Here is a 17,710-nt window from a genome sequence, read left to right on the forward strand (position 1 = left end):
TCAGGGCCCTTCAGCATCCGCCGGTTGAAGTAACCTCTTCCCGCTCCCACCAAGTGGGTGGGGGTCGGGGTCCGACCGGTTGCAGGCACCCCGCTGGCAGGGCAAGATGGGCATGGGGTCAAACGAATGAGAAGACCACCGCGGGCCCCTATACCACGAAAGCCCGCAGCGGGGACGAACGGGATGTATATGTGTGAAAGACCGCCGAGTGAGTGAGCCGATGCTTTTGCAGTTTGGGTCAGGGTTTTTTAACTTTTGGTTTCCTCTGTGAGAAAATAATCATTAAAATCAAAGTAAGATGTCTGTCATTTTTTTCTTTGACATTATCAACTTGCCAGCCCCGGTCTCCTCGCAGAGCAACTGTTTCCCACGTTCAGCTCAGCTCCAATACTCCCGTCCTGGTGTCGCCGCAGTGCGGACTTCATTTCCCAGAAACCGTTTTACGGATATACCGGCAGGCGCCAGGCACGGAGACGCGTAGGACCCTCTGGGAGTCGTAGTCCTGGGCGCACGGCGGCCCACCCGCGGATGTGTGGGCCCGGTAATGCCGACAGCGGCTATGCGCAGGCGTGGCGGGAGCACTAGTAGCTGGTTCGGATGGCCCGTTAAAGGCGGAGACGGTGGCTGCTGTAGCAAGTCCCGCGGGGGTGGCGGGCGCTGTGGCCTGAGCGTAAGGAAGGAAATCCGAGGGGCGCCCAAACCCCGGGGACAGTCGAGCCGTCGGGGGCGGGGCTGCGGGCGCCGCAGGGAGAGGGAACGTGCAGTTACTTCAGGTATGTGTGCGTTGATTTCTGAAGGCCACCCTAAAAACCATTCGCTGTGGACACTTCGTGTATAAGGGTGACCTCTGGTGTTCGTGTGTTACTATGTCACACGCATTCGTGTGCCAGAGGGAGAGAGCGACCTGTGCATGTGAAGCAGCTTGTCTAAAATGAGACCTCAGGTGTGTGTGTGCGCGCGCGCGAGTGTGTCACATGTATGTGCATGTGCCAGAGAGAACGGGGCATCTTGTGCTTGTGGCCATCAGCCTGGCTGAAGGTGGATGAGGGACCAAGCTTGAGACAGTTGTGGGAAGTGGGTGTCACTGTGTGTGCATGTGAGACACTTCCCTCAGTATGTGGGTAGGTGTGATGTGCCCTGTGAGGTCCGCATGCATCCACAGAGAAGCAAGTGGGTGTCTGACACCCAGAAGCATTCCTGTAGGGGCCTGAATCAGAGGGGGCGCTCTGTCCTAGACAGGGGACCGCAGGCCCATGTGACTGAGAGAAAGGTGCTCTTGTAAATGAGGCTTCCGTGAGTGTATGTGTGCGCGAGTGCATTCATGTGCCCATCCAGGGGACAGTGAGAACCACCTTTATGATGTCACTTTGGAGAGGGTGCCATTTGTTTTACTTTGAGACTGTGCAATTGTTGTCATTGACCTAGTGGGTCACCACTGAGGAAACCACGAGTATGAGATCCTTTGTACAAGCAAAGAATTCAAAATTAAGGGGTACAAGGCAAGATTCAGCAGTGAAAACCTGTTGCCATCAAGTCAATTCTGACTCTTGGTGACTCCATGTGACATAGTAGAACTGCCTTGTAGGGCTTTCTTGGCAATAATCTTACTGGAAGCAGATTGCCAGGCTTTTCTTCCACAGAGCCAGTGAGTGATTTCAAAATGCCAACCTTTAGATGAGTAGTAGAGTGGAAATCACTTGCACCACATTCAGTTATGAGCCATGGATTATGTAAAGTACGAGGCTCACAAGTGAAGCACCCATTTAGCTTCTTGTGCACACACTGAAGATGCTCTCCAGGGCTCATTAAAGGGAAAGAAAACTGCAGGATGGGGGGCATTGGTCTTACTGATGTGTGCTGGCTGCCTTGTTTTAATGGCATGTAGAGAAACAGATAAACATCCATGTGTGTGCCTAGAAGGTTTCTGAAGGCCACCCTAGACATCATTCACTGTGGTATCTCTGTGGAGGGAGAAATGGGCTAGAGTGGGCTGGAGGACCAGGCTTTCTCTCCACTTCTGTTCTGCTTGTGTTTTATTTATTTTTTAATAAACTCTGTACTGAAGTGGGGGTCCCTGGGTGGTGCAAACAGTTTGCACTCAACTACCAGTTGAAAGGTTGGTGAGTCAAACCCACCCAGAAGCATGGTGGAAGAAAGGCCTGGTTATTTGCTTCTGTAAAGATTATAGTCAAGAACATCCTGTGGAGCTCAGTTTTACTCTGTAACACGTGAGGTTGCCATGAGTCAGTATCGACTTGATGCCAACAGGTTTACTGAAGTACGACATACAGAGAAACCGAAAAAGGCCCAAATCATACATGTAAAGCCTGATGTAACTGGCACTCAGAGAAACAGAAGCCCCTATTCCCCTCATGGTCACAACCCCCTCAGGGTCACCACTCTTGAAATTGTTACTGTGGATTCTAGACGCAAATGGAATCCCACATTCAGCCTTCTGGCTCCTCCTGTTCTACATTTTCTGAGCAATCCAACCATGTGGTTGTGTATAGCTATGGTCCATTCCTTCTCATTGCTGAGTAGCATCCCATTGTGGAAACATACCACAGTGTGTTTCTACATCTTTAGGTGCATGTATGTACGTACTTCTGATGGGGACATATGTAGGGATGCCACTGCTGGCCTACGGGGTACAGTAAGTTCAGCTTTAGGAGATGTTGTTTGGTGCCGCTGAGTTGATTCTGTCTCAGCAACCCCATGTTAGAGTAGAACTGACCCATAGGATTTTCTAGGCTGTAATCTTTATGGGAGCAGATCGCTAACTCTTCATCCTATGGAGCTGCTGGGTGGGACTGCAACGCCAACCTTTTGGTTAGCAGCCGAGTGCTTAACCATGGTGCCACCAGTGCTCCATCAGCTTTAGGAGATAGTACCAAATATTTTCCAAAGAGGTTAAGCCCATTTATAGGAGTGTGTGAGGATTTCAGCTGCTCCTGCTTCAATTTTTTTTAAGCCCGAAATAACTGTTACTGTTATTATAAGAGCATCATTGAGGCACTATTCCAGAGTATGTGTGTGACTGTCACTATGCAAGTGTGTGTGACACCAACTAGGCACAGGGGAGACCTCAGGTGTATGTGTGTGGTTGAGTGTCGCTGTGTCTAAAATGGTGGAGGTAGTAATTATCAGGAGGGATCAGTCCCTGGAGAAGGACATCATGCTTGGTAGAGGGGTCAGCAAGAGAGGAAAACCCTCAATGAGATGGATTGATACAGTGGGTGCAACAATGGGCTCAGGCATAGCAATGATTGTGAGGATGGTGCAGAACCAGGCAGTGTTCCGTTCTGTTGTGCGTGTGGTTGCTGTGAGTTGAAACCAATTAAGTGGCACCTAACAACAGTAGTAGTAGTGTCAGAACCTAACTTCATGGGGGACAATGTGAATCACCATCAGCACAAAGTTGATTCCTATGAGGTAGAGGTGAGACATATCTCTGCTCTCCAGCGTTTTTACCAATTCTGACACCAACTGTCCTCCCCATGGCACTACTTTTCTGCTGGATTTGATAATCTATTGCAATGGCCGCACAGAACTCACAGACCGTACTTACAAATTAAGTGGTTTATTAAGGAAGTAATGGTACAAAGGAGCCCTGGTGGTAGTGCAGATTAGCCTTGGCAGCTAACCTGAAAGGCTGGTGGTTCAAACCTACCAGCAGCTCTGCAAAAGAAAAGACCTGGCTATCTGCTCCTGCAAGGATTATAGCCTAGAAAACCCTATGAGGCAGTTCTCCTGTGTCCTATAGGGTTACTATGAGTCGGAATCAATTTGACAGCGCACAACAACTGGGTACAACTCAGGATCAGGATCAGGAAGCATGGCAGGCAGTCTCCCTTCAGTGCAGGAGAGCTCTCTCAGCTCCTTCTGACCGCCTGAGAACAGGCTCCTCTCAGCCCCATGAGGACAGGCTCCAAATGGCCCTGCTGTCTGTTGCCTCTGGCTGTGCTACTGGGCCTATGGTGGTTTTCAGTGTTACAGCCCTTAACCAGTGTTACTGCTCTTTTCGGAAGTTCCTTGCCTCCTCTCCACTTCTCTCTTCTTTCTTTCTCCTGCTTTACTTCTTCCTTGTTTTTGTTTCAAAACCTTGTGTGGAGCTGGCTGCTTAAATATATAAACTTGTCAATTTCAAGGCATGGCCCTTCCACCAGAGCCATGAACTGACTGACCAGTCCCCTCTCTGAAGGCCAGGGCCACTTCATTTACATAGCAGACTACAACTAACCTCATTTGCATAGTTAATTGACCAGTCCCTGCAAGGTACTTACCAATGTAGAGCAGACTGCATCCCAGGACCAGAGAAAAAGTATCAAAACCAAGTTGTTTACAGCCTACCCAGGAAATGTCAGTCAATCTGTACAAAAGTAACAAACCCTCTGGAGGGGAACTCCAGGGTAACTTCTCAGGGTTTAGGAGAAATACCTCTCAAGCTATTTTTCCCAAGAACCAGGGCAAAGGACCACATAAAGGCACTCATTTCACCACATCCTGTTAGCACCTGTTGGAGAGGGAGCATCACTCATCCCTGTGTTTGCCCCTGATCCATGCACTTGTTCCCTCATGCACGTCCATGCAGTCCTTCTGTGTGCCTCTCCTCTATATCAGTCAGGAGGCAGAAACCACAGCACTGGAACAGCTTTGTTGTTGTTAGTTGCCATTGAGTCAGTTTCAACTCATGGCAGCCCCACGTGTGCAGAGTAAAACTGCTCTATAGGGTTTTCCAGGTTGTGACGTTTCAGAAGCAGATCACTAGGCCTGTCTTCTGAGGTGCCTCTGGATGGGTTTGAACTACCAATCTTTTGGCTAGTAGTTGAGCGCTTAACCGTTTTTAACAGCTCTATGGAGATAGAACTCACATAGCATAAAGTTCACCTGTTCAAAGTATACAATTCAGTGGTTTTCAGTATATTCAGAGATGTGCTACCTCATCACTAATTCCAGAACATTTTAATCATCACAAAAAGAACCCTGTAGCATTAGCAGTCACTCCCCATTTCCTCTCTCTCCCGGCCCCTGGCAACCGCTGATCACCCTTCTATCTGTATGGATTTACCCATTCTGGACATCTCATGTAAATGGAGTCATACACCATGTGGCCCTTTGTGTCTGGCTTCTTTCACTGAGCATCCATGCTGTTGCATGTATCAGAACTCCATTCCTTTTTATGGCTGAATAATACTCCACTGTATGGACAGACCACACTTTGTTTATTCGTTCATCAGCTGATAGACAGTTCCACTTTCAGGCTACTATGACTAGCACTGCTGTGAACAGATTTTTGTGTGGATGTATGTTTTCAGTTCATGGGGGTGAGGGTTTGAGGGGCCACCTGGGTGTGTCTGTCACAGAGGGACTCATGTACATGGCCATGACCACTCGCTGTTATCTGAGCTCACCTGCTGTACTTTTTCCAGAATCCCAGCCCAGGCCCCCAAACGTCAAAGCCAGGAGTACCATTGCTGTGTGGGAACAGAAAGGAGGAAGAAGCAGATCTAGGAGCAGGAGTCACTGATGACCCCAGGACTGAGACCTACAAGTCCCCACCCTGCAGGTGCTGAGGCCAAGCAGTGTGGAGTCGGAGCAAAGGAGCAGGCGATGCAGCCACAGGCACAAGGTGGGTGTGGGTGGGGTGGCCACCATGGTGGGACATGTGGCAGGTGTGGGGCTGGGTGTTTTCAGAAACTGGATCTTCCTCTACTAAGATCTTATTCCCACTGCCTTCACTCCACTGCCCTACCCTCAGCCCGGTCCAGGTCACCACCTTTTCACTGGCTTCCTGCCTCCTGTCACCACTCCCCCCTCAACATGGCACCAGGGGTGTTGAAACCCTGAATAGTGATGCCAGCCTCTCCTTGAACCTTCATCGCTGCTGTCAGAGCTGGGTCAGCAAATTCTGTCTTTAAAGAACCAGATAATAAATGTTCTCAGCATGGTAGGTAGGTACCTGTCTAACACAGTTTGAACACACGAGGGTCTCTGTAGGAGAAAGACCTGGTGGTCTCCTCCCATAAAGATTTGAGCCTAGAAAACCCTATGGAGCAGTTCTACTCTGTCACATGCCATGAGTCAGAACAACTCAACAACACCCAGTAGCAACAATAATTTGTCTAACAAGAGAAAAAACACATTTCTGCATTTTTTTAAAATAATTTTTATCACGCTTTAAGTGAAAGTTTACAAATCAAGTCAGTCTCTCACACAACAACCCATATACACCTTGCTACACGCTCCCAATTACTCTCCCCCTAATGAGACAACCTGCTCTCTCCCTCTACTCTTTTGGTGTCCTTTTCACCAGCCCGCACGTTTTTTATTGGCAAAATTAAAAACTTTATCAGTGGGCACTAAAATTTGAATTTTAATGTAACATTTTTTTTTTTTTTCTCTCTCACTATTTTAAAATTCAGAAACCATTCTGAGATATAGGCTGTACAAAACAGGTGTCAGGCCAGACACGGTCAGTAGACAGGATGAAGTTTACCGACCACAGATACGGAACAAATCCAGACCCCTTCCCAAACCTTCCAGGCCCTTTTTCAGTCAGAGCCTTACATAAAACTTGGAGCCTTGGTGGCGCAACAGTTAAGCACTGAGCTGCGAACTGAAAGCTTGCCAGTTCAAACCCACCCAACTGGTCCTTGGGAGAAAGACCTGATGATCTGCTTCCATAAAGATTACAGCCAGTGACACCTTATGGGGCAGTTCTACTCTGTCGCATGGGGTTGCTGTGAGTCAAAATGCCCTCACCAGCACCTAAGGACAACCCAAAGCTTTCTCTCTGCTCCTCACACTCCTCCCCTGCAGCCTACTAGCTGGAGTCTCAGCTCAGTTGTCACCTCCTCCGAGCCTCTCCCAAGCCACCTCATTGAAAGTAGGTGCCCCACCCCCCCTCCACAGACACACCATCTTTTCTGGCACTTACCACATTTAAAGATTTTATGCTTATTTCTGTTCATAATAGACTTGAGTTTCATGATGCGCTGTCTGGCCCATGGAATACCTGTCAAACTAATGAATGAGCAAGCAGCCTTCCAAGGGAGGCACTATTATCCTTTTTTACTGAAAGGAGACAGAGGCTCCAGAGGAAGCAAACAGCCCAAGTCACCCAGTATATGGTATGTGGATCTGATCCCATGTTCACCAGTGGGGAGGAAGGTGGGGGCACCCAGTGTTATCAGGATTCCAGGGGCCTATTAACCATCGTTGCCCCTGTGGGGAGAACCTTTCCTGAGGAAGCTCAAGGCAGGCATGCGTCTTGCCCTTTCGGTGCCTCGGTTTCTGACCTGTAAAATGGGGCTGGTAGCATTGCCTTGGGTGGAGTCCCTGGGTGGTGCAGTTTGCTCGAATACTACCCGAAAAGATGGTAGCTTCAACCCATCCATGCGTGCCTCAGAAAACAGGCCTGGCTATCTGCTTCTGAAGGGTCACAGCCTTGAGAACCCTATGGAGTGATTCTACTCTGCACACGTGAGGTCGCTATGAGTCAGAATCAACTTGATGAAAATTGGGTTTTATTTTTTTTAGTGTTACTTCACTCATAGCTCCAAGTGGGCTGACAGCGGTAGGGTGCTTTCTCAATGCACCTGGCACATAAGTGACCACCAGTCAGTTTGGTTTGGATGAGCCCTGAGGGATCAGCAGTAGGGAGCAGGCCCAGGTCAGTTGGTGCAGGGACCATCCCAGGTAGGAGGAACCGCCATTGGAGGGCCTGGCCCCTAGGAAAGAAGGTCCCTAGCTGGTGAGGGGAGTGGGTATGTGGTGAAGCCCTGATGTTGGCAGGATCTGGGAGCCACAGGATTTTTCAGGGTGGGGTTTCTGGGGCCTGAGAGTATTACAGGCCTCCCTCCCATCCCTCTCCTCCTCCAGCTATGCCATCTCAGCCCCCTGCCTGTTGCCCAGAGGAGGACGAGCCAGAGGCCCAGGACACTGTGTTCCCGGCAGGTGCTTTCCATGTGAGTTTCCCAAAATACCAGCAGGCTTAGCTGGCCACTCACTCCCATTCCGGGTTCTGTGGCATTTCTGCCTCTCCAGACCCAGGGTTGTACACAGGGCATGCTCCCTGGGCTTGCACATCCAGGGCTGGTTCCTCTAGAGCCGGCCCTCTCTATCTCCTCAGCCTTGCTGGGGCTTAGAGGTGAGGAAACAGGCACTGGAGCCCCATCACTGACCCAGGGCACCTCTGAGGCAGCCCCACATCCGAGCAGGGCTCCCTGTGGCCAATCTGGGCTGCAGGCATTCTTTGTGGCAACACTGTTTACCGGCTGATGTCCAGGAAAGGCACAGAGCTGGGCCTGCTGCACAGGCAGGTGTTAGCAGATGAGTGAGTGAATGGTGACACCAGCTTCCACGTACCTTGTGTTCATTCAGGTGGGATGGGGGTTTTAGACATTAAGTACGGAAAGATGGAATTGTGAAATCAATCCTTCTCCAGGGCCTAGGGGACACTGCTATGGGGGGAGGAAGGCTGGGTGGGGCACTCAGGTTGGGGCTGGTGCAGACACTGTCCAGCTGTCCCTTTGGGGGCCACAGAGCCAAGCGCCAGGGGAGGTCATAAGGAATTGCCTTGAAGTGGTGACTGTGGTGCCCAGTACGTTATCATTGTGAGAACAGCACCAGCTCTTGGCTTGGGCGACTCATAGCATGTGTCCCCCCATGACATTGTTGTTGGTTGTCATCATGTCAATTCTGACTCATGGCGACCGCACATACAGAGTAGAACTGCTCCGTAGCGTTTTCTTGTGTGCAGTCTTAAGCAGATCACCAGGTCGTTTCTTCTACATTGCTGCTAGGTGGGTTCAAACCATCAACTGTTATATTAGAAGCTGAGCAGTTTGTGCCACCAGGGATCTCCCACCATGATAACAGGATGTTTTGGAGAATGTTCACATCTCCTGACCCCATGAGGCCCACCCTGGCTGAACATGGCCCACGGGTGAGTAGATGCCTGTGATGTTTCAGAAGCTGGTGGTGGCCTTCAAGGACGTGGCTGTGGACTTCACCCAGGAGGAATGGGGGCTGCTGGGCCCGACCCAGAGGATCCTGTACCGCGATGTAATGCTGAGGAACTACAGCAACCTGGTGTCCCTGGGTAAGCCCCCGTCCCCACCTTCACCTGTATCATCATGTGTGTGCGTGTGTGCCGCCTCCTCAGTCACCCATACCAGGTGTGTCTCTGCTGTGACCCTGTGCCCCAGTCGTGCACCCTCTGTGCACAGAAACCAGGTACACAGCCCTGGTCGCCAGGGTGAGGCCTTTGCTCTCTGCTGGGCACCTCACCTGCAGTCCCCTGGCTGCATCGACACTTTCCCTTTTCTCCTTACCTCTGGCAGGACTTCCAGATTCCAAACCAGAGGTGATCTCTAAGTTGCAGCAGTGGGAAGACCCCTGGATTGTAGAGAGAGACGTCCCAAGAGGCCCCTGTCCAGGTGAGTGAGAGTGAGAGTGTGTCTGTTAGATCATTTATTTCTTTCTCTTTATCGATGGGGTCAAAAGTTCCTAGGTAGTGGTAACAGTTTGTGCTTGACTATTAATTTAAAGCTTGGTGGTTCGAATCTACCCAGAGACACTGTGAAAGAAAGGCCTGGCAATCTGCTTCTGTAAAGATTACAGCCAAGAAAACCCTTCAGAGCTCAGCTCTAACACTTGGGGTTGCCATGAGTCAGAATTAACTCGACAGCAACAGGGTTTTTGTTCTTTTTTTCACAGATGGGGTCAGAGTGGTGCAATATATCATCCAGATACAACAGCTAGTATAGGTAGGGAAGCCCCCATAAAAACCTGTACCTGTTATACGTCATTCCCCATTCCCTCTTCTCCAGCCTCTGGCAACCACTAACCTACTTCCTGTATCCATATATTTGCCTATTCAGAACATTTCATATCAATGGAATCATATATTATGTGACCTTTTGTGTATGGTGTCTTCATTTAGCATAAGGTTTTCAAGATTCACCCACATTGTGGCATGTATCGATACTTCATTCCTTTTTATGGACGAATAATATACCATTGTACGGATGACCCACATTGGCCCACATTTTGTTTATCCATTCATTTGTTGACAGACATTTGGGTTGTTTTCACTTTTTGGCTCTTATGAACATTCATGCACAAGTTTTTGTGTGGGTATGTGTTTTCATTTCTCTTGGGTGTATACCTAGGTGAAGAATTGCTGTGTCATATGGTTACTCCTTGTTTTTTGAGTAACTGCCTGACTGTTCTCCACAGCAGCTCACCATTTTACATTCCTAGAATGTACAAAGGTTCCTATTTCTCCAGGTTGTCAACAACACTTGTGATTTTTTTGTCTTTTTGACTGTAGTCATCCTAGTGGGTGTACATAAATTATCTTCATGATTAAGAATGGCAGATCAATTTTCAGACCTGAATCACAACCCCAGATAATGAACACCTGTGTGTAAGACACCTACAGGGTGTAGACAGGCATCATGTCACTGTGTTCTCACTGCAGCACAATGAAGCACACGCCGTGAGGTCCTGGCGACAGAGCTGGACTGTATACGTCTTCTCTCCTCCCTGGCACACTGCCTCCCGTGGACCCTACTCCTCACCCTCTAGTGGTCCGGGAAGGAGCTCCAGGCTTTAGGGACAGTGAAAGCCACATTTCTGGCTCTGTTCTCAGGCCTCACCTGTGGCTCATGGTGCAGCATCTGGCTGTGTGGTGAAATCGGTGGATTGGTCGGTGCCTGGAAGCTGTTTTCAGCGCAAGGATGGGCTGTTCACTGGCATCGGGGGTGGGGGCTGGAGACAGGTTTCCTCCCTTGAGAACTTTCCTCAGGCATCCAGATCCTGGTAGATGATACTGTTCAACTGAGCAGGTCTGTCATACATGATACATGCTCACTCCAAACGTGGACCCACCCTCTTCCCTGGGTTCAGGCCTCGTCACTGGGAGTCTTTTTTACCTCTTGTTATTGCGGGTTGTGGGTAGCTATGAGCCAGAATCGACTCAGCGGCAACGGGTTTTATTCCCTGTGTCTGCTGTAATAAATCCCTACAAACTTGGTGGCTTAAAACAACACACGTTTTTTCTCTCACAATTCTGGAGTCCTGAAGTCCGAAATCTGCATCAGTAGGCTGAAATCAGGCTGTTGGCAGGGCTTTGCTCCCTCCCTCTGGAGGCTCCTGGGGAGAACCCTTCCTTGTCTCTTCCAGTTTCTGGTGGCTGCTGGGCATTCCTTGTGGCTGTTTCACTCTAATCTCTGCCTCCATGGTCACATCGCCTAATCCTCTCTGTCAAACCTCCTCTGCTTCTGTCTTATAAGGATGCACAGGATTGCATTTAGGTCCACCAGCATAATTTAGGGTAATTTCTCCATTTCAAATTCCTTTGCTTAATCTTATCTTTTGCCACATAAGATAACATTCACAGGTTTCTTGCCCTAGGACTTTAATGTACCTTGTTGTTGTTCCTGTGTTCCTTTGCCTCAGTTCTGACTGATAGTGACGCTACAGAACAGAGTGGAATTGTCACATAAGGTTTCCCATTCTGTAATATTTACAGGAGCAGAACACGAAGTCTTTTCTCCTGATGAGCGGCTGGGTAGATTCAAACTGCCAATGTTCCAGTTTACAGCTGAGCACTTAACCACTGCACTACCGGGGTTCTTTGTATATACCCTAGGGGGACCATTTTCAGCCTACCACACAGGGTCTCACACCTCAGACACACAGCTTCATCATTTATTAGCTGGCTGACCATGGGCTCATTGCTTACCATTTCTGAAGCCCAGGACCTCTAACATATCACATGGCTTTTGAGGTTGTGGTGTGGGTCTCAGCATATCTGTCCTGCAGATAATTTATATGCATCTGCAGGGACCAGACCCTGTTCTAAAGAGGACTGTGAAATGGACAAAATGGTGGCAGAGTCATGAGTGGCTCCCAGTGGCCTTGGCCCATCTCTTTGCATGCTCCCTTACACCACTTCCATTTCCCACTGTGCAGAAAAGTTACCAAAGCAGGCTAGACTGCCATCTGTGGAAAAGCCTTGGCTGGCATCTGAGAACTTTGATTTCTGAAGATCTCCCACCACCCTAACTGATACAATTGGCTCACTGCACTCCATCCAACACCAGAATTCATAATCTTCTCAAGTGCATGTGGAACATTCTGCAGGAGAGTTAGGCCACAAAACAAGTCTCAGTAAACTCTGAAACAATGAAATGATACAAAGTACCTTCCTCAGCCACAGTGGAATGAAGCTAGAAATCAGTAACAGAAGGAAAACTGGAAAACGTATAAATCTGTGGAAATTAAACAACACACTCTTAAGCCCCTGATGGGTCAAAAATGTAATCACAAGGGAAAATATAAAATGTTTACATGTGAAACAAAAACGTGATGTACTAAAACTAACGCGATGCAGCTAAAGCAGTGCTTAAGAGGGAAAGTTACAACTTTAAACGCCTATGTAAGCAGCCCTGGTAGCGTAACTGTTGAACACTTGGCTGGTAACCGAAAGGTTGGCAGTTTGAACCCACTCAGCAGCTCCACGGGAGTAAAGATCCGGAAATCTGCTCCTGTAAGGAATACAGCCTAGGAAACCCTATGGAACAGTTCTACTCTGTTCTTGTAAGGTCACTATGAGTCAGAATCTATTTGACAGCACACAACAACAACAACAAATACCAACAGTGGCTCCCTGTGTCTAAACTGTGGAAACTGTGTGGTTTATGCTGAACACCTGCTTTCCTTCTGGAAGTCTGGAATTTTGTTACGTGCCAGGCAGAGGATGCCTACTTGACCAGCCTCCAATAAAATCCTCAGGCACTAAGTCTCTGGTGAATGTTCCTGGTGGGCAGCCTTTCACACATCTGTCACAACGCATTGCTGGGGGAATTAAGCACATCCGGTGCAACTCCACTGAAGGAGAACTGTTGGAAACTTGCACCTGGTTTCCTCTGGACTTCACTCCATGCTCCTTTTCCCTGTGCTGCTCTGGCTTTCTATCATTTTGCTGTGATAAACCATAGCGGTGAGTCCCATGAGTCCTAGAACCTGGAGGTGGTCTTGGGGACTAGACACACCCACTGTTCTGTCCTCAGACCCCAGTCTCCTTCCTCAACTGCAAGAGCCCTTTCTGGAAGCCTCAGATCCACAGGATCCTGGCCAGCATTTTGTTTGGCTGCCCTGCTCTGATGACTTAGTAAGTTCTGTCTGACCCTTCACAGAGGGCAGTGCACATTCAGGTTGGGACCTGAGCTCAGGTGCTTGTTTTTCAGACTCAGAGCCGGAGATCCAGGCTGCACAACCTCCTCTAGGTGAAGACGTGTCACCTCGTAGGTGGATGACAGCGGGGCTCCGGGGGCAGGATTTCTGGAACACCATGATAAGAGACATCCCAGAGCTGAACAGCTGGGCAGTGGAGAGACGGCGGCACTGCAGCCAACTCAAGAAGAGCCCCCAGCGGAGCATCACAGGAAGTCTCCCCCAGACCCTGTTCCTCATGGAGCTTTAGGCCACTCCGTTGGCACAGGCTCTTGCGAACCATGGCCACAAAAAGGGCTTCGTGTGTAGGTCAGTCCTAGACCAGGGTTGCCCCTGCGGAAGAGAGGGCGCTTGTGGGGAAGCCTGTACCTGTTTCCCAGAGCTTAGTCAGCCACAAGGAGTCCACACTGGGGAGGGCACAGCAGCGCGCCGGGGATGGGACGATGCCTTCAGCAAGAACACATGCCGACTGAGGATTCCTGAGGGGAGGAAGTCCTACACATGTGAGGAGTGTGGGAAAGCTTTTAGCCAGAGCATGCACCTCATTCAACACCAGCGGATCCACACCGGCGAGAAGCCTTACGTGTGCCGGGAGTGCAGACGCGCCTTCAGCAAGAACTCGTCCCTCGTCAAACACCAGCGGATCCACACGGGTGAGAAGCCCTACGCCTGCAGCATCTGCAACAAGTGCTTCCGCGAGAGCTCAGCCCTCGCCAGGCACCAGCGGGTGCACACGGGTGAGAAGCCATACGGGTGCAGCGAGTGTGGCCGCGCCTTCAGCCAGAGCACCCACTTGGTGCAGCACCTGCGAGTCCACACTGGGGAGAAGCCGTTCACCTGCAGCGAGTGTAGCAAAGCCTTTGTAGACTCCTCAGCTCTCCTCGTCCATCACAGGACCCACACCAGGGAGAGGCCCTACGAGTGCCGTGTGTGCTACAAGGTGTTCATTATCAGTTCATCCCTGGCTGAGCACCAGTGTTGCCACACCAGGGAGAAGCCATACGCGTGGCAGGAGTGTGGCAAGGCCTTCAGCCAGAGTACGTCCCTCAGCAAGCACCAGCGGGTGCACACGGGTGAGAAGCCCTACGTGTGTGTTGAGTGCGGGCACTCCTTTAGCCAGTTTGTCCCTGGTTAAACACCAGCAGGTGCACACAGGTGAGAAGCCCTACGTCTGCACTGAGTGTGGGCGTGCCTTCAGCCAGAGGTCCTATTTGACCCAGCACATGAAGTTCCACAGTGGGCGCTGAGTGCAGGAAGCCATTCAGCAACTTCTCTGCACTTGTCCTACACCAGCGGAGCCACATGGGTAAGCAGCCCTACACCTGCGGAGAATGCGGTAAGGCCTTCAGCCAGAGCAAGTTCCTCACGCAACACCAGCGCATCCACACCGGGGAGAAGCCCCACATCTGCTGTGACTGCGGGAAGGTCTTCATGCAGAGTTCGTCCCTTGCCCTCCATCAGAGGATGCGCTCGGGAGAAGCCGTACAAGTGCAATGAGTGCGGGAAGGCCTACATCCAGCTGTTGCACCTGATTGAGCACTACCAGGCGCACACTGGTGAGCGGCCCTACACCTGTAACGTGCAACAAGGCCTTTAGCCATGGCACGCACCTGACGCAGCACCAGTGGGTCCAGGTGAGTGCCAGGCCTTTGGTCTGCATCACGTGTCAGAAAACCTTTCCTGAGGCTGCAGCCCTCATTCTCCATCAGAGGGTTCACATTCGAAAGTCTTTTGATTGTCATGAGTGCAGCAGAGCCTTCAGCCAGAGCAGATTCCTGGCCTAGCATTAGGGAACTTACTGCCTGAGGAGATCGTGTGAATATAGCGAGACCCGAATACCCTCAGTAACAGTTTGGTTCTTGTACGTCAGTGATGTGGGGCTCTGTGGAACTGTGGCAGAGGCCTTGCATCTATCCTCAGAGTCCTGTCTTCTGTCCTGGGGAGGCCCCATGTGTATCGGGAACAGGGGCTGGGTGCAGAGCAGTCCCTGCTGGGTCACCTACCTGGTCAGGTGAGCAGGGAGTTTACCTTGGATCCGCTTTTCTCTTATAGGAAATACCTTCCGTGAAGATGTCCGAGTTGGTTCTGTGAAACCTTCCAGAAGGTCCCCTGGTGTCACAATGGTTAAGTACCCAGCTGCTAACCAAAAGATCGGTGTGTTGAACCCAGCCAGCGGGCCCACAGGAGAAAGACCAACCAATCTATGCCTGTAAAGACTACAGCCTAGGAAACCCTATGGGGCAGTTCTACTCTGTCCTGTAGACTTTCCATGAGTCAGAACCAGCTAGAGGGCACCCAACAACAAGAAGCTTCCAGAGAGGAAACAGACCCTTCCCTTAATTCTTCTCCATAGTGCAGGTCCCAACGATGTCCACCAGGTGGCAGGGGAGGCCTGCAGGTGTGAGTGGGCTTCCTCAGCAGTGCCTGGAACACAGCTCATTTAAGTTTTTGCTAAGGCAAAAGTTAATTTTAAAAATATGCTATTTTTAAATGATGCTCTTTGTGCTTCCTATTAACTTGGGCCATACGTTTTGGGTTTTGATTCTTTTCTCTCCCCCAAACAGTAAGTTTATATATTGAAATGAATCTCACAAAGTCCAGCTCCTTAAAAAAAAAAAAAAAGTTGTCATGTTCCTTAGCTTCAATGTGAGGACTTCTCTAAAGGCCGCTGAGACCACAACGTTAATGTAAGACTTTATTTCGGACTTTGTAGTTACAGGAGTCCCTGGGTGTTGCAAATGGTTGGGTGCTTCACTAATCAAAAGGTTGGTGGTTTGAACCCACCGAGTAGGCACAAGCATGTAAGTGTAACACACTCGATGACACACACACCTGAGGTCCCACAAACAGGAAGCCTCATATGCACAGGACGCCCCTCTCTCTGGCACACGGACGCGTGTGACATACCAGTAACACAAACACCTGAGGTTACACCTGACACAGAAGTGTCTACAATAAACGCTTTTTAGGGTGGCCTTTTGAAATCACACGTACATACATGAGATCACACCTGCACACACAGCCCCCTCACGGCTACACGCTCACACCAGAGGTCTCACTTGCCCTCACAGTAACATGTCCGTTCCTGCACAAACAGGACGCCGACACGCACACTCGGTCCCCTCTCCCTGCACCGCCTCCTCCCGACGGCTGGACTGTCCTCGGGTCTGTGCTCCCCTCGGAGTCCTCGCACCTTCCCGCCCACAATGCCCACCGTTCGGCACACACACACCGACCGCCACTCCTTCGAAACGCCGTCGCTGCAGCCTTTTTCTAACTGGCCGTTAGAGCCGACCGTGAGTGCTCCCGCCGCGTCTACGCACATCCGGTGCCTGCACTTCCGGGCCCACATTTCCCCGCTATGGTTGGCGGTTCGCCCAGGACTACGTTTCCCAGAAGGCCTTACGCGCTCGGTACCTGTGAAAAGCTTTCGGGGAAATGAAATCCAGTGTGTGGCGACGCCAGGAGGGGAGCGTGGGAGCTGAGCTGAGCGTGGGAACCTGTCAGTTGCTCTGCACGGAGTGCGGGGCTGGACATGTTGATATTGTCAAAAAAAGAAAATAACAGACGTCTTACTTCGATTTTAGTGGTTATTTTCTCACACAGGAAACCAAAAATTAACTGTAAAAAACCTGCCTCAAAATCGGCTCCACCCCACCCCCAGCTGCTCTATAGCGTTGTGAATTTGTCTTTTCCTGATATAAAAGGCTAGCGAATAACAAAACCATTACCTCGTGACTTAATGAGAAAGGATGTGGGCGCCTGTAATTTTAATTTCAAGAGGACTCATAACTACAAAGGGGAAATGGCCGACATTTCCAGAAGACCGTAATACTAACTCAGTAACCATTAAGTATACTTCATCACCATGGAAACTTGCATTCATTAAGAAAAAAAAAAAAAGGCTTCTGTGAAATCCTCAATCTTTAGGATTCTTTTTCATTTTCCCCTTCATGTAGGGAGTCACGCACCTCCAGTTTGCACACTGTTTATTAAATTATGAAGCAATATATTTTTTAAGCTAATTCAAAGGTTTATTATTTTTTTTTAACAATTGTAACTACTTACTTTGAGCTACATGTTTTTGGAAACAAGATGATCTCCCTACATGCATATGAAATAACTGCTCGGATTAAACTTTACGGTTCAGTTCTTTTGAGTTTTGACTATTTTTAACAATATGCATAGTTTTGTATGCATACGTATGTTCACTATTTTAAATGTCCAGTATATGTACATTTTTCTTTCTGTATTCACACATACTCATACATGAATAAGTGTATATATATATTTTTTTCCCTGAACCCTTCGAAAGGCAGTAGACACCTGTAAAACCTTTAGCAAAGGTCCCCTTGGAACACGGACATTCTTCTACCGACCCAGGAAACTGAACATTGAAACCACACTTACCTACTCAACAGTACACATGCTTATTTCTCCCCTTTTCCCAATAATGTCCTACATA

General features: G+C 49.6%; 3 protein-coding genes across 6 annotated transcripts in view; 2 read left to right on the forward strand and 1 right to left on the reverse strand.

Moving 5' to 3' along the window:
- ZSCAN22 (zinc finger and SCAN domain containing 22) overlaps positions 1-17,710 on the reverse strand; it is a 202,727-nt gene that overhangs the window by 61,408 nt on the left and 123,609 nt on the right. The gene's annotated exons all lie outside the window — the stretch shown is intronic.
- LOC126085256 (zinc finger protein 74-like) lies at positions 15-16,735 on the forward strand. 4 transcript variants are annotated; one of them, XM_049900460.1, is made up of 7 exons: positions 15-773; positions 5,430-5,629; positions 6,977-7,130; positions 7,882-7,967; positions 8,974-9,103; positions 9,345-9,440; positions 15,298-16,735. In XM_049900460.1, the coding sequence occupies exons 4-7, from the start codon at positions 7,884-7,886 to the stop codon at positions 15,456-15,458; spliced, it is 471 nt and encodes a 156-aa protein (XP_049756417.1). In that variant the 5' UTR covers positions 15-773; positions 5,430-5,629; positions 6,977-7,130; positions 7,882-7,883; the 3' UTR covers positions 15,459-16,735. The 4 variants fall into 4 exon arrangements, with proteins under 4 accessions (XP_049756417.1, XP_049756414.1, XP_049756416.1 ...); XM_049900457.1 differs by lacking the exon at positions 15,298-16,735 and adding an exon at positions 13,245-13,495; XM_049900459.1 differs by lacking the exon at positions 15,298-16,735 and adding an exon at positions 13,260-13,495.
- On the forward strand, positions 13,781-14,380 carry LOC126085255 (zinc finger protein 135-like). Its single transcript, XM_049900456.1, has one exon. The coding sequence runs from the start codon at positions 13,781-13,783 to the stop codon at positions 14,378-14,380; it is 600 nt and encodes a 199-aa protein (XP_049756413.1).

Source organism: Elephas maximus, chromosome 11, assembly GCF_024166365.1.
Source record: "Elephas maximus indicus isolate mEleMax1 chromosome 11, mEleMax1 primary haplotype, whole genome shotgun sequence".
NCBI classification, from domain to species: Eukaryota; Metazoa; Chordata; class Mammalia; order Proboscidea; family Elephantidae; genus Elephas; species Elephas maximus.

Coding starts and splice junctions, on each gene's coding strand:
- LOC126085255 (XM_049900456.1), top strand. CDS start 13,781: ATGCACCTCATTCAACACCAGCGGATCCACACCGGCGAGAAGCCTTAC.
- LOC126085256 (XM_049900457.1), top strand. CDS start 7,884: ATGCCATCTCAGCCCCCTGCCTGTTGCCCAGAGGAGGACGAGCCAGAG. Junction 9,104..9,344: donor CAGCAACCTGGTGTCCCTGG/GTAAGCCCCCGT, acceptor TACCTCTGGCAG/GACTTCCAGATTCCAAACCA. Junction 9,441..13,244: donor CCCAAGAGGCCCCTGTCCAG/GTGAGTGAGAGT, acceptor ACCTGAGCTCAG/GTGCTTGTTTTTCAGACTCA.